General features: G+C 37.5%; 1 protein-coding gene across 1 annotated transcript in view; it reads right to left on the bottom strand.

Annotated features, from left to right (window-relative positions):
* LOC145676517 (putative cytochrome P450 301a1, mitochondrial) overlaps positions 1-24,686 on the bottom strand; it is a 217,644-nt gene that overhangs the window by 104,356 nt on the left and 88,602 nt on the right. Inside the window, exons 3-4 of the mRNA XM_081747340.1 lie at positions 9,532-9,778; positions 6,420-6,536 (exon numbers count right to left, since the gene is read on the bottom strand). Coding sequence (XP_081603466.1) covers positions 6,420-6,536; positions 9,532-9,778 — 364 coding nt within the window. The remainder of the gene's footprint in view (positions 1-6,419; positions 6,537-9,531; positions 9,779-24,686) is intronic.

The raw sequence follows: 24,686 nt of genomic DNA, 5'->3' as shown, positions 1-24,686 counted from the left end.
ACGGGCACAGCTATCGAACATGTGGAAATTACTGATTCCTCATACCAACATTTATACATGACATAATTGATTAAGTATAATATACAGAATCATGAACAGAAATTTCAATGAGACTGTAACCCCAAAATATTCAAAGCAGAGAACCCATAGCGTTATCTTATTGGTGGTTATTGAACAGCGGCTATTCAACCGTTACAAACAAATAAGAACTCATCACTGGCAGTGACCTCACTGCTGCCAACCAGTGTTCGTAAGTTGAGAGAAATTTTCCTAATCTGTACAATTTAGAGTCATCCTGTATGTTTAAAGAGAGGGAGATTATGAAAAAACTAAGGACGAACAATTTATTATAGCCTATATACGAAAGGTTCCACCGAGAATGTTAGTGAGTCACTCGTTAGGAAAAGGAAAATAAATTGCGAAAGGAAAATACATTTGCACGCTATAATTTAACAATGCAATAAAAATTCTTGTAGTATACTTCGTTCAATTTTTAAATGTGCTATTATGTAATAGTACAGAGAAAAAAATATTTTTATACCTTCTTGTTCTTCGCCGTGATGACACTACTTAATATATTATTCGAATGAATTAGAAACACGCGCTAGAAGCACAGAGATTTGCGATAGTGCAGCTTCGATGTTAGAGTTTTTCTATTCCAAGTGTGCCCCTGTTGGCGCTGCTGTCGTTGTGTGTTTCCCCTACCCCTTTCAGAAGAGGAAGTCAAGTTGCTGTGGATGTTATCCTTCGATAGTTGGATGTTGTCAGAATTGCCACATTGATTTATTTCACTGGCTTCGTTATAACCTACGATTTTCATTCGCCAAGACCACACGGCTGAATGACAAATTGGCAACACAGTTGAGGTTATTCACTTCTTTCTCTAACGCAAAGGTTTCCCCCGTAAGAGGGCGGCGGGGGTGGGGCCGAAGTATGTTTCGCATATTTTCCGTGGCACACTTAAAATAGAATTGCTCTACAAAGTGAAGTCCCTTTCTGAACAACAATTTGAGGTAGAACAACAAGGTGAGACGACAATATGAATCAGGATCTCAACAGAAATGGGTTTAAAAGAGAATTTTAGAAAGAAGTTAAAGCTAATCATTATGTGCTTCTTCTACAACAACGGGTTATTGAATACCGTCCTAATGTCCACACCTGTGGACAAATTATTTTAGTGTTTTCTAGACACATCAATTTGCAGTTGGTACTACTGCTTGTCCTATTGTAATGCCTATGGATCACACCACGCAAGGGACAAAATCAAGCAACTTTGCACGTCTATGGAATGAACTACAACAATGGACAATACAATGAAGAGAATAACACGATCATGTTTCCAACCTCCAGGTAATTATTGTTTGATATTTTGCTTGAATTTCTTTTTTAATGGTTTCTATTGTATTTGTACATTAAAATTATCATGTCAGAAGATATTTTTCCCAAAATAAATACATTCAATTCAACTATTGACAAGCTGTAGCAAATAAAATAAATATGTCCACAAGTGTGGACATTGGGACTGTATTATTATTCTGCAAGGAGGCAGTTTGTCCACGTATGTGGACATTAGGTCTGAGTTGTGTTTTCTGTTTGGGAAATGTTAGTCTTGCATGGAACCTCGACCAATTATTTCAAGCAATGTTTTTTCCCGAATTCAAATGAATTAGCATTAAAAATTCTGGTGAAACTGTTATTACCATTTAGTACAATTAATATTTATTAGTGTAGAAAAATACTACTCTGCAATACTTATTATTCCTACCATTATTTGTTGCAGGATCTTCCTGAATGTTCTTGAAAGCGGACAACCCACTGAAGAATTTCAGAAAGTGTAGGATGACAGGATTCAGACAGTAATTTTGATCTTATTAGGGGTAACTCAGACAAGGACAAGAACTATAAACCATTTATCTGACATCAATACTTCCAGTGATGAAGGTAGTGATAATTTATCGGAATTAACCCCATAATTAGGTCTACACAAAGATGCTTCTACAGCAGAGGATGGTGCCACAAATATTTGTTAACTACAGACATTGAAACATTCTCCACAAACTGTCTCTTACAGTAAACCCCGCCAGATGAAAGAACGTGGTAAGACTCAAAAAAGGTAAGAATGTTGGAAGCAAACGACCTATCCAAGGAGGTTGGAATGATAATAAGACTCAAAAAAACTATTTTCCTAAATTTAATTATCCAGAGAGAAATCAAGAGGATAGGAAGGATTGGGGATCCTTAGATCACTTTTCCCAATATTTCAGCAAAGATAGACAGTATGTACAGATCACCCAACTCAACGCCACTGAAAAGTACAATGAAAACATGGGAGATGTGAATTTGGTCATCTGTCTTTCTCGCATTACCGTTCTTATCGTCGAAGAATAGATTGTTCGTGTTTTGGAATATTTCTTTGACGCTGCTGTTGTAAATAGTTGGTTGCAGTACAAAGATGACTGCAAGGCACTTTGTGTCAGAGAACAAAATATTCTTGATCTCCACTACTTCAAACTTCGCGTAACCCAATCTTTGATTCATTATGTTGACAATTCTCATACACCAATACATTTCTTAGAGCAAGAAGAAGAAAATCCAAGATAAATACCAGTAGGACGTCCTGGAAACGTGCACTTGCCTACCTGAAGCAAGAAAAGTTGCAATCTTCACTTACCTAAAGTTATGGACATACCAAATGCAACTAGTTGCAAAAATGAGAAGTGAAGAGGAAAAACTAGAATTATGTGTCTTTCTTGTAAAATATAGTTATGCATTCTGAAAAAAAGAACAGAACTGTTCCTTAGAATTTCATTCTCGTTCAAGTTAAGGAAAAGATATGCATCTTGAAATGTCTGAAGGTTTACAATAAGTGTGTTTCCTGATTTTTTGTTATTGGTGAAGAAAATTATTTTGTATTGTCGCTATTCATGTATATTTTTTTTTATTTCTTAGCAATATTTTCGTTTAGTTTCTTTTAGTAAAGAAAGCACTAAATGTACGTTTTGAAATAATAAAAGCATAAGGTTTAAGAATTCATTGTTTCTTCAAAGGAAGATAAATTCTTCATTTGTCCACAGATGTGGACATTAATATCCAAGGTAATAACGACCTAATGTCCACATATGTGGACATATTCCTTCAGCGCCACCTACACACTTACACTAAAAGTAACACCAAATTTTTGTATCATAGGCTCCAAAGGTTAAAGTTATATAAGAAAAAAATAATTAATCCAGTCATGCTGCTTTCAGGACTGAAGAGGATACGAGATTTTTTTATTTTTACTTTTGACTCTACTTTTGATCTTCTTTTATTTACCCAATTTAAGAGAAAGTAAATGTACTACTTAATATATTATTCGAATGAATTAGAAACACGCGCTAGAAGCACAGAGATTTGCGATAGTGCAGCTTCGATGTTAGAGTTTTTCTATTCCAAGTGTGCCCCTGTTGGCGCTGCTGTCGTTGTGTGTTTCCCCTACCCCTTTCAGAAGAGGAAGTCAAGTTGCTGTGGATGTTATCCTTCGATAGTTGGATGTTGTCAGAATTGCCACATTGATTTATTTCACTGGCTTCGTTATAACCTACGATTTTCATTCGCCAAGACCACACGGCTGAATGACAAATTGGCAACACAGTTGAGGTTATTCACTTCTTTCTCTAACGCAAAGGTTTCCCCCGTAAGAGGGCGGCGGGGGTGGGGCCGAAGTATGTTTCGCATATTTTCCGTGGCACACTTAAAATAGAATTGCTCTACAAAGTGAAGTCCCTTTCTGAACAACAATTTGAGGTAGAACAACAAGGTGAGACGACAATATGAATCAGGATCTCAACAGAAATGGGTTTAAAAGAGAATTTTAGAAAGAAGTTAAAGCTAATCATTATGTGCTTCTTCTACAACAACGGGTTATTGAATACAAATGTTTGTTACCTTTTGAGAGCGGCTATGAAACAGAAGCTTCTGATTAAAATGAGATACGAATTCCTAACTATTACTCGACTTTCCCCCCAGAATTTGTAACTGCACTGGGAACTGAACTTGGTATCACAGGCTCAGACAGTGTAAGCGTTACTCGCTTAGTGATATATATTATAATTGCGGTTATGCTATGAGTTATATAGGATTAACATATTAAAGGACGTATGCGAGAAGTATCATACTCATAGCAATAATCAGCTTTCTTTCAGAAATCTAGATATTGATAATTCCTTTACGATCATTAAATATTTATGAACAGCCTGGTTATAATGAAATGGAAAAAATCGAGTTTCAGAGAATGATTTTAATGCGTGTAAGCTAAGTTTATTCGTGTGTACGGAAATGTTCCAAGTATCGTATCATGACTAAGCATTGGCAAATATGAAGTAAGTACACACCTTATTTTTATGTTGTAGACTTGTTGATGTTCGAATAGTACAAGTCCTGTAGACGACACATTTCAAAATATTAGTAAATATGTCTCTAATGTTGAAATCGGATTCAAGGTTGGACACGGAGTCGTCCTCTTACTATAGTCTAACGTCGCAATGCCACGACTTAGAGAATCCAAGTCGTTTTGTTGTTCTTCCCTAGGATGTTAGAAAATAGAGGAATTGCCCATACAACAAAATCGTGAAGCCATACGTCACAGCTTCGCCACACCTACTCTGCCCACTCCGCGCCGCTAAGATCGCAATGTTTCGAGCCAACAATCATGGCGAAAACGAGAGTAGCCAATCAGACGTTCCGGCTCAGATGATGCTCGGTTGTTTTGTGGCTTCACTGAGTTCCTATGACGTAGATACGTATGGACAGATCGTCTATTTTATAACATCCTTGCTTCTTCCACTAATGCTGAGGTCATGCGCTTACTGTACTCGCGGTAAAATTAGTAAATACCAAGGGCGCCCATCAGGGGGGCAAGTTGGGGCGGTTGCCCTCACTATAGAAAATTGTACTTGGGAATATCGAAAACCCAGTAGAATTTTTACATTAGTTACAGCAAAATTTGAAACTATATTTGAAATATCGCGTATACTAGCCCCCCCCCCCCTTGGAAAGCACAACATGGGCGCCCGTGGTAGATACCTCTAGGAATATGCTTCTATCATCATGTTTGTCAATGCATGAACTTACATAATGACACTGCGTAAAGTAGTTGACTTCGGTAGGTGAAAAAAAAATCAGAGACAAAAGTACAAAGCAATTTTTTAGAGATAAAGAATTCTTAAGTTAACCATTAATCAGTTTAGAAATAACCAAAGTTTCCTTTCACCATCTTTGCAAATCATTTTGAAGAGAGATGAACTAAAAGTACAATTATGAACAAAGTTTAGTAAATGAGTTTTATGTAGTTCGTGACATTATTATTATTATTATTATTATTATTATTATTATTATTATTAAAGCAACGAATGAAAAAGTGCACTGGACTTGTAAAAATTTACTAAATTACTTATATAGATACAGTAGCATGTATATGCATATATTTTATTTTCTTATATAGACTTATGGGACGATCAGAGCACAAGGGAGAGGGCGCGGTGGCTCAGTGGTAGAGCGTTCACCTCCAGTGCTGGGGCCCTGGTTCGATCCCGGCTCGCGCCGTGTGAAATTTGTGGTGGACAAACACCGTGCTCGTGGGTTTTCTCGGGGTTCTCCCGTTTCCTCCCACTTTCTTCATTCCACCATTTCACTCATCTCTCATCATCACCGTCTCCTTTAGCCTAACCGGCATAACCGTGGGACGTTAAACTTAAAGATTTCATTTCATTTTCAGAGCACAAGGGAATCAAGTTCAATTACCCAAAGTGTAAGAAAAACAGACAATACGCTTGTGCGGTGCACTTAAGTAAATGGAAAAGTTAAATCTGCTAATCTTTAACATTGTTAGAGCTGTTTACAATAGCTGGACATGAATCTTCTAAGCTCTAAAAGAAGCTTCAGATAGAGATCTTAAACATTAAGTATGTCCAAAATGACCCAAAATGGACATTGCATTCCCTTGTACACTGAACGCATCATACATTGTCCTATTTCCAATCAATTTTTAATTTTAACTTTTTCATTATTTTTTAGTCTTCGTAAAGAATAATATCTTTAATAAAAAGGGAGAGTGGCTAAGGGTGTCTGAAACCTTACAGTCCTCTCTTCATAGCAGTAAAATGCATTCCAAAAACTGTGAAGGAAGAATACCCTCGAGAGGAGACTTGACAGAACTTCCCCGATAAAAAAATATATAACACTTTACTAGACATCATGTTAACGACATCTTTTGGAGACGAGATAATCTGAAATTTTGTCACGTAAGTAAACCTAAATCTAATTAAATCAAATAGTACACACTATTTGTTTCACTTGCATTTAACATGTTGATTTCCTAAGACATAGGGTTAAAAGATGAGAACTTAAAAAAGTATTCAATAATTTAAAATGTTCCATACCTTTCCACGAACTCTTTGGCTGTTTCATCAATAGGCTTGGAATAGCGATTCACTATCTTTGGTTGTAACACTGCTTGTTGGACTTTGGTTCGGAAGTTATACCAATCTTCTCCATGACTAGAAAGGAAATGCCTTACTTATAGTCTTTGAGTTCAGATACAAACATTTAACAAGATTTTAGATATAAACATTTAAAATCCCAAATATTTAACAAAACTACCAATGGTATTATTTCCTACTGTTATTATTGTAAGTATTAAGTTTTCTCACACTATCACCGTATTTATCCTGTGCTATCACCGTATTGTGCTTTCCTTGTCCTTTAGGCAGGTCACATACTGACTAGAGGAAAGGACAATCAAGCCGTGAGACAGTACTATGAGCAATGCAACGAAACATTGTACCGCATATTCTCTCGAACACATGCTAGACAAATGCCTCTCCAATGTTAGATTGAAACACATAGTCAATGATTCAGCTTTCTCTCTCTCTCTCTTTCTCTGCATCTTCTTCTGCCTCCCTCTGCCTCGGCTAGCTGCCTTACCTTTGGTCAATATGCGGTCAGTTATATTATTGTCATAGAACATACCTTCTACTGAAAAAATTGCTTATTTCCACAAGCATTTTACTACATTCATGTGTTGAAACTCCTACAAAAAGAAAGAAAGAAAGAAAAACAAAATTATTCCTAGTAATGCAGTGATTGTCTTTACAGTGTCTTAACGGAGAGCGCCGATCCTAGTGGAGCCTAGGGAGCCTTGCATCAATAAAGGATATATTTGCTTGGATTGCTGGCAATGACACATACACCTGAACGAATCTTCCGTCCAAAAGTAACATATTAATTAGCGCTGGTTCTCTTACCTAACAAAATGTGTGTTGCATAATATGAATTTTAACACACGATGTGATTTTTTAAAAATAGCAATCCGTAATGACAAACAGCAATATGTGGTATCAGCACTAGCGAAATACAGATCAATCTCCTATAACAATATTCTTCATCCTTTACATAATCATTTTATTTTTTATAGTAATTCTGAGGTCACATAGAACGTCACATATTCTATTCCAATTTTGACATCCCTTCAGCATTTTGTGTGCTATTTTCAAGTCCAAATCATCATTCTTCCAATATATATAAGCCTAAATATTTATATTTTTCACTTTATTCTTCTTCTACTAGCCTGACTTTTCCATTTACTTCTTCATTTAACTCGAAATATTTGTTTTCTTATAATAATTGTTTTAGACCATTTTCTTCCAAAGACTTTCTACAATTCACTACTTTTTTAGACTTAACTTATCAACTAGTATGTGCCGTATCTAAGTATCAGACTTTCACAGTCCTGCGGTACTTCCGCAACAATTTTTATAGACGTAGTTGGTGAGTACTTCAAATTATATGCCCGTACCCAAACTCTGTCTATAAAAATTGTTGCGTGAGTACCTTAGGATGCTGAAACATGTATTTTTGGATAGCGCACATACTAGTTCCTAAGTGAAGTCTTGACCCGACTACGGTAGATCCCATAGTTTTGGAGCTATGGACTTTTAAAGTTCATTTTTTCATGTTCTCTTCAGCCTATAACTTCGAAAGAAGCATTTGTGCATCCAGGTTGGTCTATATTTTGTCAGGAATCACCTCCCAAATGTTGTCGGTGTTGTTTTTAAACACCTTGTATATTGCATTTTTATACCTATCTAGTCTATAAAAGTCCAGTAACATTGGGAGTTGGTAGCCCTAGGGAATCAAATGCAATTACCAAAGGAGTGAAAAATTGACGGAATGTTTAAGGGAATGGAGAAATGAATACCATTTTTTAATATTACGAGGGTTATATAAAATATCTGGACATAAATCATTTAAGGCTGACTCACACATGACGTGCGGTGCCCTGCCGCTCCGTGCCATGGCCTGTACCATTTACACATACCATGCCGTGCCGTGCTGCTTTCTACACTATTTCCCAAGATGGATTGCAAAGAGGAAAACTTCATGTCGTTTCGTGTGCTCCGAAGAATGCCGAAGGATCATTCTCTTCAAGGAGGACTTTCAGGGCACGGCATGGGAACGGCATATCATGTGTGAATTAAAAAAAGAAAAGACAACCCGATGAATTTTTAATGTCAAAGTCTGAAAAGAAACTTTGTAGGCCACAGTAAGGGCAAGGCACACTATGTCTGAATTAACCATGCTCTAAAAGGAGTGTCAGACAATAATGATAAATACGAAGCATCAAAAATCACCAAAAGTAAAGTTGATTCGATCGTGCACTGAATGCGTCATATGCATCTCTGCGGTAGACTCTTTGTAATCTGTTTGTGTGTGTCCTTATGAAACACATTTAAACAACATGAACTACAGACTATGTGTTTTGTACTACTTATTCATATCATAAACCGATTAAAAAATCTCAAAAATAAAGCTCAACTAAAATATAAGTATAAAAAACAATATAAAAATGTCATAACTGAACTGATATAAAATTATATAATGTAATTATTTGCAAACCGGAGTAATCCATCAGCAAGCGCATATCTGAAGAGTATTAGTGTGAATATTATCGACACAGAAATTATACACTGCTTGTTTGATTGAAGTCGAACGCTCATTTTCAGATGAGATCAGGTCAACTGTTAAATATAGTGGCCCCGCGTAATGTAGTCGCTAACGCTCTCGTCTTTGGTGCTAGCAGTCCCGGATTTGATACCCGGTGAGGACACACGGTTGATAAAGTGTAAAAGGTTTATTACCATTCTGAGTTAAGTTTATCCTGGGTCTTCCTCATTAACACTAGGGAAATGCCAAGATGTATCTAACATACAGGTCCCAGGTCGCTTTCTCCTTCCCTTTGCTCGGATAGTGTGACCGCCGAAGGACGTCATCCCTCATACGTCACGAGCTAACATGGCCGTAGATGCTGAAATCCTAGAAATGTAATTTCTAATCCTAGTCCTAACTATTAATACGAACTGCTATTCGAACGCTATAAAAACCGAAACCGAAAAATCTAGCTGTGACGTCCTAATCAGCCAGTCGTTAATAACACTCCTATATTATAAGGACTAGAACCATAAATATTATATTTAGTAAATGTAATTTACTTACACTGCGATGACTCCTGCCTTTTTCCCGAAGAAATCCTTCCGCAGCTTATGTTTGTAGTAGTTGAGAGAAGGCATAGAAGGTCGATGAGGCATCAGCTCTTCGTTTCGGAAAACCTTCTCAATTTCATCTGGGTCATAGATGAACAGAAGATCAGGGCGCCCTAATAGGTTCCTGAGTGTCACTATTCTCCCATACTTCTCATATAAATGTTTGGATATTTTATCCACATCTTGAATTCTGTAATTACCTGTCAAGAGAAAGGAGACGGTTTAAAAGGCACAGTTCTATAGGAGGCTGGGAATTAGTCCCTATTTAAAATTGTTTATAACGCTTTCAATACTTAACCAATTTCCATAAAATGAAAAACATTTTGTTCCTTACAATCGTAGAACTGCTATGCATTGTTAAAATTCCACACAAGCCATATCATTTGTGACAGACTTCAGCAGATACTCGAGGGACACGTTTGCAAGAACTTGGTGACTTTATGTACATACTCCTCCAATTCATTAAGAGTTTTCGGTTTATTATGATAACTCCCACCCTTACACTATTGGAAGAAGTTCTAGTGCGTTTGGTCAGGAATCCATACTTGCAATTCAGTAGGGCCACGACGTCCTAAGAAGCGTACTGGATAATGGGTGTCGATCTACGTACTGACAAGACGTCCCAAGCAACCTGAAATTATATAATGCTTTTACAGTATACGATATCAGGAAAAGGTTACGTTTGGAACTGCTAAACGGAATAATACCATATCTTGGATTACATCCATTATTGTATAGTACAATCATAGCGACCATATTGAAGGCCGTCATCTTGGATTCAGGTCCAAAACATTTAATAGGAAGGGGGTTATGTGACATCGATTTTGAGATAACTTTTCACCACAAGCACACATCTTACGTTATTTCCGACTTCTATAACCATTGAATAGTTATTTCCTTTTTCCTAAAATCTGTTTATTAACTTACAATTGTATTTCCAAGCTTATAAGTCCACGGCGGCTCATTGGTATAGGACTTGCCCATGGTACGTGAGATCGCTGGTTCAATCCTACGACAAATAAGTTCGGGGTTTCTCGGTATACTCCCGTTTCCTCCCACATTCTCGTTCTACATATTGTTCCATCAACATTCACTTGCCTTAACTATCCGTCTCCCTTACCCTAAAGAACATAATCGTGGGACGTTAAACTCAAAGATTTTATTTCCTCTCCAAACGTATAAGTATTGTATATATAACGGTAATCAAGACAGTTCTGTCGCATTCTGTGAAGGTTTGTATTCAATTAGCCCTCACACCTTGAGTTGAATGCAAATGAAGATAAGGCGAAGTGGGTATATCCAACAAGTGAGATAAGTTGTAGGTGTAGGTATATACAACATACTACCTGGTTGTGGCAGATAAGTTACACCGTGAACTTGCGTAAGGACAGAGTGAACATGGGACCTCAACAGAGCGTCCTAAGAGCGTGTATTCTGTACGAGTTCAAACTGGGGTCAAACGCCGCTGCAGTGAGGCGGAAGATATGCCAGGCCTTTGGTGAGGGTATCGCGACTACGCGGACAGTGCAGCGGTGGTTTAAAAATTTTAAGGACGGTGACGAAACACTCGAAGACGCAACACGTGCCGGGAAACCAACAAAATGAAGATCTTCAGGCTGCAATTGAGCCGAACAGTGGCAAGACATGTGAAGAATTGGGACTACAATTCAGTGTGAGTGCAGAAACCATTCAGCAGCACCTCAATCAACTTGGAAAGCACTACAAGTTGATTCGATGGGTCCCACATGATTTGACACCGGACCAGAAGGCAACTCGAGCAGACATGTGTTTCTTTGCTGCCTCTTCTGAGGAAGGAAACGTTTCTGGACAGGGTTTGAGAAGTGGGTTCTGTATAAAGCTCCACGGCGCTGTCATCATTGGTTAGCAACCCATGAACCGGTTCCAAAATAGCCCAAACCAGCACAGCACCAATAGAAGGACCTCCTGTGTGTTTGGTGGACTGCTCGCGGCATTGTTCATTAGGAACTGCTACCAGTTGTTCAGAGCATTAATAAAAATGTGTACTATCAGCAGTTGAGCTGTGTTTAAGAAAAGCTCAAAACTCTGGTGCCAAAACTTCTGAATCGCAAAGGGGTCCTCCTGTTACAGGACAACGCTAGGATGACCCGGGACACCATTCTACACCTTGGATGGAAAACACTATTGCATCCGCCATACTCCCCGGACATTGCAGCGTCCGATTATCACTTGTTCCATTCCTTGGACAATCATCTTAGTGGACGCCAGTACAAATCCTAAATAGAGGTGCAAAATGCACTTGATACTTTCTTCGCCTCATGGTCCACCAAGTTCTACCGCGATGGAATCTATGGCCTTCCAGAACGTTGGCAGAAGGTCTTCGATGCTCATGGGACTACTTTTGATATTCCAGGTACGTCTTAGGGGACATATCTATGTTCGAAGGTCTTGGGTGAAAAAAGGACAGAACATTTTTTTTTGTTAGCTTATACATCCTCATACTGTATAATGTAAATGCGCACAAAACTTGAGATCACGTGAGGCATCATTTAATATTGTTCAATTGAACTAATTTTTGTCATGAGTAACTTTAGTCTGTTATGGAGACTCAAAAAAAAACTAATACTGGAAAATAAAGACCACTCTAATAAACATTCCGCAATCATTTTCTTACAGTTTATAAGATTTGCTGATTGGTATATGGCTCGACTTTGGGAACCCCCTCGTGTCTAAGCATTTAGTGTAGCCTTTGGCATGGGAGACCCGGGTTCGATTCCCGGCGGGAGCTCATGTTGTTCGAATTGCTCGAAGCTGTTGAGCCACGTCTCATATAGCCACGCTGTTGAAAGGGGCAAAAAACTTAAATCAAAATTCAAATCTCGTCTTTGGATTTTTTTTTCATTTCTATTTTCATTCTAACATAGCATTATAGAGTTAAAAAGAAAATCAATACACAAGTTCAACATTAATGAGTCTGTTAATAATAAGATATCTTTATAGAATTCGGCTTGTTCAGATATAGGAATCCTAAGTATGGTATATCGGACGAATGTAGAAATAAACATATAAACATATGTGAAATGAAGATATGAATAATATTCCATTTTAGACTTTCAAGCTATGCCATGCACATTTGTCCATTCGTCTGTCTATCTGTCAACAGGTATATCAAAGCAAAAACGGTATATCGAGAAGAGTTTTGTTATTCGATTTAGCGCCTCAAGGAAAAACTTTATCTTCATCCATATCTATCTATCTACGTATATATATATATATATATATATATATATATATATATATATATATATATATATATATAGATATGTGTGTGTGTGTGTGTGTGTGTGTACAGGGTGTTCTTTTATTATGTAGCCAAAATCCATTGGTGAAATTCTCACACCTAAACAATAAAAATAGTCTATATGAACATAGAGCGGAAAACGCTTTGTTTCAAAGTTATGAGATACCGAAATCGAGAAAACTGTAACTTTGAGACTACCTAGCTCGAAAACTATGAGAGATATCAAAGGTGGTTAAAGAAATATTAGAGGAACTAGTACATTGTCTATCTAAATAACCATGTTTCAGAGTTGGAACTTATTGGCGCAACAAATTTTACACAGGGTGCTGCGGTATACGTTCCGCTTTTCCACCTCTCTCTCTCTCTAAAATCATGTGCGCCGGTACAACTCAACTCTATAACATGGGTATTTAGATAGAGAGTGTACTAGTTCCTCTAATATTTCTTTAACCACCTTTGATATCTCTCATAGTTTTCGAGCTAGGTAGTCTCAAAGTTACAGTTTTCTCGATTTCGGTATCTCATAACTTTGAAACAAAGCGTTTTCCGCTCTATGTTCATATAGACTATTTTTATTGTTTAGGTGTGAGAATTTCATTAGTTGATTTTGGCTAAATAATAAATGAACACTTTGTGTATATATATACTTTTAATATATCACAGTATGACTGAAAAATATCGCACCCCCAGTAGGGTATGCGATAATTACTTTATAAATTAGTATTATTATTATTAAATTAGCCAAGCAGGCTTCTCCCTTCGCAAGAGTTACCCTGTTGTTCTTCGGTCTCAATGATGTAATTGATCTTAATTGTACAAACTGTAATATTTTCCATAAGTAGAAGCTTTGCTTTGTATATACTGAAACACAAACAAACTATTTGCTGAGCAAAACAATATATTCACATAAAAAACTACATGCGTGTTACAGTTTCGCCAACTAACATTTTGGCTTCATCAGACACTATCAAGATAGTGTCTGATGAAGCCAAAATGTTAGTTGGCGAAACTGTAAAACGCATGTAGTTTTTTATGTGAATATATTGTTTTGCTCAGCAAATAGTTTGTTTGTGTTAATTGTACAGTATGTCGTTCGGTTGTATAAAGATTCAGTGTTGTCCTTTATGTCAAAGACGAAACACCTCATCAGAACTGGTGTTCATCATGAGGTAAGGTGCCAAGAACTGACGACACGTTGCCACGTTGGATAGCAACAGCTTTGCGTTGAATTAGGAAAGATGTTGAACGAACATCTCCAGTAACGATATAAATGCGTCTGCCTATTCTCTAATAAAATCAAGGCTACAGACCCCCAAGCACCACTAGTCTCGATTGCAATTGGAGCTAAAATGAATTTATCAAGGAAGTTGTTGTATTTCCTTTGCTTTTCTACCTCTCTACGACTAGTAACAGCTAAAGGGAGACTTGAATGGGCAGATGTATCTGAACATGTAGTGATTTGCCTCTCATCGAAGGAACTAATGTCATGCCATATTGTCCAGTGTTTCTTTCAGAAATAATGTTCCGGGGGAGCACACTTAGTATTCCGGGGGGGCACTGCTGATACTATTCTATTTATTATAATATTATAGACGAATTATTTTCGCCTCCTCGGGGGACACTCTCAGAGCTCCCAAAAACAGGTCTGGAAGAAACACTGATGGGGTCGTTTACCGTCTGAACGAAAACAGCCTGCGGGTTCCCGTATAGAAGGAATTCCGTGGCAAGGGTTTGTAAAATGATATCATTTACAGAGGGGTGTCTAGCGTGTCTGCCCTTGCTCTTCATGTATGAAAGGCCATGCAGTCCACGTTGGTTAACTTGACCCCCGCAAGCTGGACAGCAATGTGCCTCACAAACACCTGAACCTAATCTTAAGGTGACAGCGATTCGGAAGTTACTTAGTCATATGAAGACCTAATGGCGAGGAGGGTATTACATTCAACTATGCCTCAGCATGGAGGGATGAGGCAGGAAGAAGCCTGACTTTATCCTCTGGAGTAATAACTGACTGTGAAGGCACATTGTCACGATACAAGAACTTGTAGCTATCATTAAAAAAAAAAAAAAAAAAAAAAAAAACTTGCAATCCGATTTTTCTATTTACTGTTTAGATGTTACAACTTCTAGAAAGTAAGAAAGGTACAGTGAAACCTGTCTATGTTGGCCACCATTGGTTCCATCGAAAAGTGGCCAACTTAGACAGGTGGCCAACTTACAAAAAACAAGTGTGATTGGTGTATTTTTAGAATAGGATTTCTAGTATTATTTGATTATAAAATGTTAATAAGCAATGGCACGACAGCTACTTATAAATAATGTATATAGAGTAATCATAAAAATATACAGTACTAGAAAATATTACTATAGTATGTTTAATATATGTGCATACCTTTCCCTTCCTGAAAACTAGTCTGGTACATTGGATTATGCGGATTGAAAACACAACACAAACAACCATGAAATAGAAGCGTATGTACGCAGTTTATTAAAATTGATATTATAGCATACTGAGTTATTCAGATTGAAAACAAGAAAAGCTAAGTTATAAATTGAGAAATTCATATGCAATTTATATGACCTCTTTTCAGTTGTTACTGAATGGTGGTTCATTCTAGACGTTTTGTTTTATTCTCTTTGGCAGATATGCACATTCTAACATTGTACATTCACTACCTCTTGTTAATGAGCTAGAAGTGTTTCCCTCGGAGCAAAAGATGTTTCGAGAAAATCTTGAGGGAATTCATATATCAAAAACTCCTCTATCTTTTGACAAACCGACAGGTGTCAATAGTTGACAATTGAGGTGGCTAATTTTTTAACCTTGAGAATTTTCCGGAATTACTAAAGCTCACCACCGATGAGAGGAGCTGATATAGCTAATGGTTTTACCAAAACAGACAGGGTAAACAAATACCTACAACCGTTTCCTGAATTACTGTACGTACTTTTTCTTATTCACATCTTCCTTCACTACCCTTTATCAGGATAGTCTTCTGGCCATTGACCTCCAAGAGCAAATCGGTGGAATCCATGCTTCTTGTCTCCAGTCACAAATACAGAACATCTGCCTCGCATATGGGAATACGAAAGAGTTAAGGGAAAAAAACGGTATTTTGCGTGGCCAAGATACGCAGGTAAATTTATCATTATCATCATAGGATAAACATTGCTTCAGTGTGGCCAGCTTCCAAGATAGACAGGTGGCCAAATTATAGAGTAGTAAGTATCCAATGTTTTATGGGAAAATGCAGGTTCCAGACGAACTAGGCCAAGATAAGCAGATGGCCAACTTAGAGAGGTGGCCAAGTTGACAGGTTTCACTGTATCTCCACCCAAGGGCGCCCATCTGGAAAGGCAAGGGGGCCCGGGCCCCCCAAAGCTCATGTAGGTCCCCGTATTGTATTTATGAATATACTATATTTGGCATAATTTGAATGCAATTTGTCTTAAAATCCTCACATATATATACCTTCTGCATCTGAATGGGCCCCCCAAATTTTCAAACAAGTCGGCGCCCTTGTCTCCACCCATGTAGGACTGCACTCTAGTGGAGAAACAGTGAACCTCCTCATTAAAAACGTGTATTTTGGCGCAATTTCCCTCTCTATCCAAAAGAATCCGTTGTTTCGGAAGCGGCGAAACTGGTTTTTCTTTTATGTCAGCGGGAGGGTGATAGCAGGTAGCAAACAAGACGCCCAAGAAAGTTCCACATTATTCAACTCCTTCCAAGATGGAAAAAAAAATGTTGTATGTCCCTTTCAAGACTATGTTTACATGGTGAAATATGGTAGGGTTTCAAGATTTTTGTTTATGACAGCTACAAGTTCTTGTAGCGTGACAAGGCACTTTAAGAGAAGAACTGCGCTGCAATTGGTATATACCAAGATACCTGAGGATCTTTATTGCTAATTTCTGGAAGATCTGTATCTGTTAAATTTTTCCATTTGCTAGAGCCTTCTTGAACTGTACCATCTGGATCCAGGTGGTAATCTAGCGGAAGGAGAGCCTCGAATAAACGGGGATGCGGCACAGGATCGACACGGCACAGGATCGACACGGCATACGACCGACAATTCAGCTCAGAAACCTGTCTCGGTCCTGTGCCGTGTCGATTCTGTGCCGTTTCGGTCCTATGCCGTGTCGATCCTGTGCCGTTTTGCTCTCACGCCGCTGCTCTGAAATAATTTAACTTTTAATCATGTGCCTAAAAAAATAATATTTTTATTATCTGTTTAATCTTTGCTCTTACAAATTATAAACTCCTGTCGATTCTATGCCTGCGCAAGTTATATGCATAGAATACGTACGATCGAAACGGCATAGAGCCGACACGGCATAGGACCGAAACGGCACAGGATCGACACGGCATAGGACCGAAACGGCACAGGATCGACACGGCATAGGAACGAAACGGCACAGGATCGACACGGCACAGGATCGACACGGCGCAGGACCGAAACGCATAAGACCGAAACGACGCACGATCATCCCCACTGCGTAGTATCTATAAAACCAAATATTTATTTCTCATAAAAGCAATCAGAGACCTGTCAATTGATTTTAAAATATAAGAATTATAAGATATTTACTATATGAATATTAATAATTGTGAGTGACAAAAGAATGATAGTGCTAAATGGACAAAATATAATTTCTTGTGTGCTTGGTCAAAAGCATTTCTATATGTATGGAATACTTATATTTATTATTATTATTATTATTATTATTATTATTATTATTATTATTATTATTATTATTATTATTATTATTATTATTATTATTATTATTATTATTATTACGTTTTAACTCGTTTTGAAATCATGGCCTGATTCCACTAGAAAGCGAAAGCCATGAGAAATGTAAGCTAAGTAGTAATATGGAATACTTTTAATGTTGCTCACTAGAGGAAACATGCTCGCATGTCTTCTCGTCTCGATATCGAGACCACAAGAGACTTTTTTAATAAGAAGCTCAGTTGGGAAGTAATAACTGAGCCAATGGCTCGAGCCGGCTCGCTTGGGGTGAACCATCGGCTCGAGCTGGCTTGGTTGGATGAACCATCTGCTCGGTTCGGCTCATCTGGGCCGAAGGCTCTTGCTGACACGGTTCGGTGAGCTGTTGGCTCGGCTCACTTCTCGGTTCGGGTCCATAGTGAGTGAGCTGTGAGCCCAGCTGCTCAAGTTGTTTACAATTGTAAACCCGGGCCGAACAGTTTTGAAGATATTTGGCCAGTGCCCTATAACTTTTAACAATGTTTGGCTCGAGCCCGAATACTCAACCTAAACCCTCAACCCAAATTCACAAGCTCGTGAACAATATCCTTGACTCCTAGAATTCACGACTACCGAGGTTAGCAATCAACTAGTTTTTTAGTATTCAAACACAGACCGCGTTTCTTTCATGTTTAAACACAGTGTTGTTATAATTATAATTATAATTATTATTTATTATTATTAATAATAATAAAAGTTGTACTAGTAGTAGTACTAGTATCATTGATAACCTATATTGTCTATGCAAGATACTTGAAGAGAATACTCGAAACTACAAACCAGATTTGGTTCGACTCGACCCGAATTCGAGTCGAGTTGGAGGAAATTTTTCGAATCGCGTTCAAAGATGTCTGTTTTTAGTCGAATCGAGTTTCAAAGAATACTCGCTCGTACTCACTCGTGCCCATCGTAGGATGACCACATTCTAACAATCGAAAAGTAGGACACAAGTATAATAGTACTGTATATGATATCTTACTGCGTCGGCAATACGCATATCATTATTTCAATTAATGTTAACCTTAAGTTAATGAACATTTTTGTTAAGAAGAAGCACTGAACAAAATTATTAAAGGAATTAAACACAACTCCAAATGCTTTGATGAATAACAAATTGGTTTATTTTATGAACGTACAGTCAAAGTTCGTGTTGGGCTAAATAATAATAATAATAATAATAATAATAATAATAATAATAATAATAATAATAATAATAATAATAATAATAATAATAAATTTCGAAGCGTGGTATTATTTTAAGAAATGAAAGAAAATTTAGACCGGCACAAAGGAACTTCTATTTAACTTGGTTAGCATCACTGTCATAAGTTCAATAAGAAACCTTTCCTACTTTACCGATATCTCAACAAGGCCTTCTCAGTAAAAGCGATGTATTGTAAAAAATGGTTTGTTGATTGTTCTCCATCCCTAGTCTTCTGAGGAGTGTTAAAAAACACAGCGGTTCATCATTCAAGAAAAGAGTGTGTTTGATTCAAAATATTGTGAATAAAGAATGAAACATTAAGATATTGCAAATAAATTAACTCAGGACATTTCGCAGGACATTTTAAAGAAGAAGGATATTTCTCGATTTCCTAGACATCTTCGCAACACGCAGGAAGCTCTTTGAAAAACAGTACTGTACTGCGAAAATCAGTACGTCTGGTTACCCTAGCCCATCCCTACGAGTAACGCAGTATGGCATTTTAGCCAATGTTACCTTATATGAAAATATTCACAACTTAGAGCTGTCAAGTAAAAATGTGTCCTTGCATTTACATAAAGCAATTCAGAAAGGGCAATAATAATAATAATAATAATAATAATAATAATAATAATAATAATAATAATAATAATAATAATAATAATAATAATAATAATAATAATAATAATAATAATAATAAAAGCGATAGTAATAGTAGTACGGAAAATTGAAGTGATAACATTTGTTCACATATTCTAAATTTCAGACCTAAAAGTAACGCGTTACTTTCGAAGTAAAGTAACAGTTACTTTTTGGGGGCAAGTAACGCGTTACATTTTAGGAAAAAGTATAGTTACTTGTAACGCTTTACATTTTTACATGTAACTTACCCAAAACTGTCCATGGGAAAATTGTTCACTGCTCGGGCCAAGATTGTTTCTGACTGTCGACAGATGGATGCCGTTTATGGCAGACCTTTGCCTGAAGTACTGCCCAAAGTTTGTACGGGTTAAGATCCGGGCTGCTAGAAGGCCAATCAGTGGTAGAAATGAAGTGAGGGACGTTCCGCGCCAGCCAGTCCTAAGTTGGTTTCGCTGTGTGGCCTGGAGCGGAATCCTGTTGGAAGGTCCACCTTTCTCCAGGGAACATGGTAGCAGATAGTGGTTACACTATAGGTGTTAGCACTGTGTTCTGGTATACCTTGGCAGATGTTTTAACACCTTGTTCGCAAAAATACAGCTGGGTTGTGCTTGAGTAGCTCACTCCCCACCAAACCATCACTGAGGCAGCATGATGTGTCGGGTGTCATCCAGAAGTCCTAAACGGCAGAACTCCTAAAAATATAGGCACTAGACCTGAATTTTAGTACTTCTGCAGTTTAGGACTTGTGGCACGGTATGATTTTTAGGATTTCTGCCGTTTAGGACTTGTGCCGCGATATGATTTTTAGGACTTCTGGGGTTTAGGACTTCTGCCTTTTAGGACTTGTGCCGTTTAGGTCTTGTGCCTTTTTCATTCACTTGCTTTAGTTCAGAAATTCGCCACCACCCCACGAAATTGCGACGATGCAGCAACTAGTTGGCAATAATGTCACGAACGTAGCTAATTCCAACAATAACAGCTATATTTGTACTACTAAGATTATTATTATCACTATCTGTTCTGCACTTATACGTGAATTACATAATACAACTTATTTCATTCTAAGAATTAATTACATAATTAGTTAAGAAATTCGTTTCTTTCGAATGGAGATACGAGAATCCCAAGACAAATTCCTAAAACAAAAATAAATAAATAAAAAATTGAAAAAATGTTTAAAAAGCATATTTTACCAGACTTCTGAAAGCAAGAAAACATTCAGAATTTCAATATATACTGTGTGGAGCGAATTTTATTAAGAGTAAGACAAAAATCCACCAAAGTTTACTTAATTAAGACAAAAGCTCACTAGACATTTCACGAGTGAACATTAAATACCAACGGTATACATAAAGAACGCAGTAGATTTAAAGTTGAACAAAGAACATTTACTATGCAATACATTGGGTGACATTCATAAGTTCTAAACGGCACAAGTCCTAAAAATATAGGCACTAGACCTAAATTTTAGGTCCTGTGCCATTTTTGCAGAAATTACTACATAGTCATTTAGGGGTGTAGCCTGCAATTTTTTCTAGGGGAGCTTGATTTTTATATATTTGGTCTAGGAATTAATTCGTGCGGGTGGACAAGAGATGGCGCAACGAACGGAGCGTCCCACAGTTCCGTGTATCCACACATGTGTTGCAAACCCCTGTCATCGCGTATCGTTCGTAGTATAGGGCAGTGGATTAAAGCGTCAACAACACCAGTTTGTAGTTAAGTGAACATGGCGCAATTTGTGCCTGATAAAGTGTTTTTGCGGGGTGTCCTGCTGCATTACTTTAACATGCAGAAAAGTGCGACTGAAAGTCATCGTATTTTGGTGGAAGTGTATGGTGACCATGCTCTAGCTGAGCGAACGTGTCAGAAGTGGTTTGCACGGTTTAGAAGTGGTGATTTCGGCTTGGCAGACCAAGAGCGAGCTGGACAGCCAAAAAATTTCAAGACGAAGAATTGACAGCATTGCTCGAGCAGGATTCGTGTCAAACGCAGGAACAACTTGCAGCAGCATTAGGCGTTGATCAAACAACAGTCTCCAAACGCTTGAAAGCCATGGGAATGATTCAAAAGATGTCACATTGGGTTCCACATGAATTGAAAGACAGAGACGTTGAAAGACGAAAAACCATTTGCGAATTGCTGCTTCAACGACAGAGCAGAAAGGGGTTTCTGCATCGAATTATTACGGGTGATGAGAAGTGGATCCATTACGAGAACCCTAAACGAAAAAAGGCCTGGGTGAAACCAGGTGAACCAGGTCCATCGCAACCAAAACGAGATATTCACTGTGCAAAGGTTATGCTGTGCATATGGTGGGATATGAAAGGTGTGGTGTACTATGAGCTGCTGCAACCGGGTGAAACTATGAATGGAGAACGTTATCGACGACAATTAATGCGTTTGAAGCAAGCTCTGGCCAGAACACGACCAGAATGGGAGAACAGACATGATAAACTTATTGTTCAACATGATAACGCTCGCCCACATGTCGCAAAACCGGTCAAAACCTATTTAGAAAATGTCGGATGGGAAGTTTTACCCCACCCGCCGTATTCACCAGACGTTGCTCCTTCGGACTACTACTTGTTCGATTGCATGAACAACGATTTGATTGGACAGCTGTTTACTTCTTCAGAAGATATCGAAACATGGGTCTCTGACTGGATCGCTTCCAAGGATGAGGACTTCTTTCGCCACGGAATCCGTACATTGCCTGACAGATGGGCGAAAGTGGTGGCTAGCGATGGACAATATTTTTCTTAAGGTATTTATGTATTTTGTGTTTGTACTACAGCTCAATGTGTGCGTACCAACCGCACGAATTAATTCCTAGACCAAATATTAAAAGCAAATCAAAAGTTTATTTTCAGATTACGAAAGCTTCAATAAGACAATAAATTTATACATATTACACATGTACATAAATACATAATATTATTGTATTTCCAGTTACTTCCTTTTTGAAACCTGGACCTTGACAGAGCGTAAATTTAAAACCACAGCTTGTGGGAAATGTACGAATAAGTTAGTTATAAGAAATCGGAAACTGTTCATGGAAGTCCATTTGTTTGACTGTATTTATCTTCTGTACTCTTATATAAAAGAGTAAAGATGAGTGATTTTTGGGCATACTACTACAAGTAGAGTCGATAAATTTTAGTTATAAAATATAATTTTCTTATGAAAGCAGTACATAAGAAAGAATTTTTGGAAATAAGTATCGTAAAAAGGATGGGGTAAGATTTTTTTAAAGGGTAGCGTATCTCGCAAGTTTCTAAAGCTAGTAAAATAAAACTTGGCATATAAGCTTTCCTATTAAAAAAAAAAAAAAAACTGAAAATTGAAAATTGAACTCATAAAAGGGAAAGAGCAAAGGGAGCACATTTTTTTATGTTCGATTTCCCCATTACTTACTCAGAAAATATGTAAATAAATTAAGGAAAGACTTGTTTAAGCTAGATGCGTGAAACTCGGCATTTGAACTTTTAACTAAAAGTAATAAAATACTATATGTTTCAGCGTCTTGAAAATTACACTTCTAAGCGAAAGGAGGGTCAGTTTCTATAATATTAAAATATCCCACTGCTTATGAGATTTGGGCAGAAAACTCTTTTTCCTTTAGGCCTCGGTTCATCCAGTTAAGCAAACGAGAGTACAAAGTGGCTGATTAATTAGGTTCTTTTAATTATTTTAACATGTTGACGTAGTTTAATTCTTTTAAAACTGTATTCTTTCACATTCTATTATAAACATATTTCATTTGCTGTAATTATTAAACACGTTTAATAAACATAAAACAGACTAACCTCCGGTCCCGGCCAGAATATGTTTTTGGTGTTAAGCCATCATTTGCCGTCCGTAACATAACCTTTGATTTAAACTTCACATACTATCAAGACTCAAGTCTCAGAAATGTAGCATATATGAAATATACTACTTCTACTACTACTTTATATTAATTAAAACAATATATTTTTCTTCTTGAATGGTCAGCGCAAAATTACCAGAAATATCGATCAGGGATTATTGATTAAAATATTTGTGAAGCAAGATGAAGATTGAAACAGAGTATTAAAGATAACAATAAGATTGAGCAGTAAAAGCTTTTGTCTCTGGCCCAATGAAACGAATGCTTTGTTCAATGTCAAAGTAGTTAAATCGTGAAGTTAATTAAATTAGTGTTTTATGTATTCCTTTTTTTTCAGCGTTTGAATTGGCATACTCAGAAGTTGAAGAGAATAATGATATACCTAATCCTGTGAAAAAAAAAAAACTATAATATTCCCTTCATTTCTTCTTCACTGAAATTCGGGTCACTTAAGCGTCCCGAGAAATATTTCCGGGACGCAGATCTCGATTCTGTAACGGTCCCGGATTTTCCGGGACGAATTGCAACTCTACGTCGAGAGCTTCTGATTTCGGTTCACCTCAGCTTGTTAAATTTTATATTTATCTGGTTGTTTTATTTTTATTTTTATGATATTGTTCTAAAAGGAAACGTTGTTAAAAAAAATTGTGCAGCTACCAACTGTGTAGTGTAATAGGCGCGCACCCAGAAATTCTTGTTAGGAAGGCTCCGATAATAAAAGACACTATGTTTAGGTAGTATCTGAAGTGTGTTATTCAAAGGCAAAAATTAAAAAAAAAAATTAAAAAAACCGCTAATTTTTAAGTGCTAACTAGGGATGATTCATCATGCGAAAATCTTGAATGTTTTCATTAGTTGGCAACACTGCCAGATTTGTATGCTAAGGACGCGGTTACACACACATTATGTTTTCCATTGTCCAATGCTGCTTCTGTCACATTCGTTATATATTCTTTCGATGACACGCACGTCATTTGCAACATTGTGATGCTTACACTTGTTTGGCAACACTGACAGCCTAGAATGGTTGGGAGACGGTCACACTCATCGTCTTTTATAGCAGGGGCAGCAAGAGAAGGTTTCCGGCAGTTCACAACGGCCTCGCCACTACTCACGTATCAAGGCTTTTTTCAGTGCATCTATAATGACCATTTAACTAATGGTGTAAGACAGACTAACCGTGTTTGGTAACACTAGCACCAACGTAGAAGTTGCATTATCCCTCCGCATGTGGTAAGAAACTTCAGAGACCATCTTTTGTTGGCCCTGCTATAGTTATAGCGTAGTTTTTGCTAAGCTTGGTGTATAAACGTTTCATCGCACGGAACCTGTTTTA

Source organism: Thermobia domestica, unplaced genomic scaffold (assembly GCF_964235325.1).
Source record: "Thermobia domestica unplaced genomic scaffold, izTheDome1.hap1.1 HAP1_SCAFFOLD_190, whole genome shotgun sequence".
Classification (NCBI taxonomy): Eukaryota; Metazoa; Arthropoda; class Insecta; order Zygentoma; family Lepismatidae; genus Thermobia; species Thermobia domestica.
This window is presented reverse-complemented; position numbering and strand designations above follow the sequence as displayed.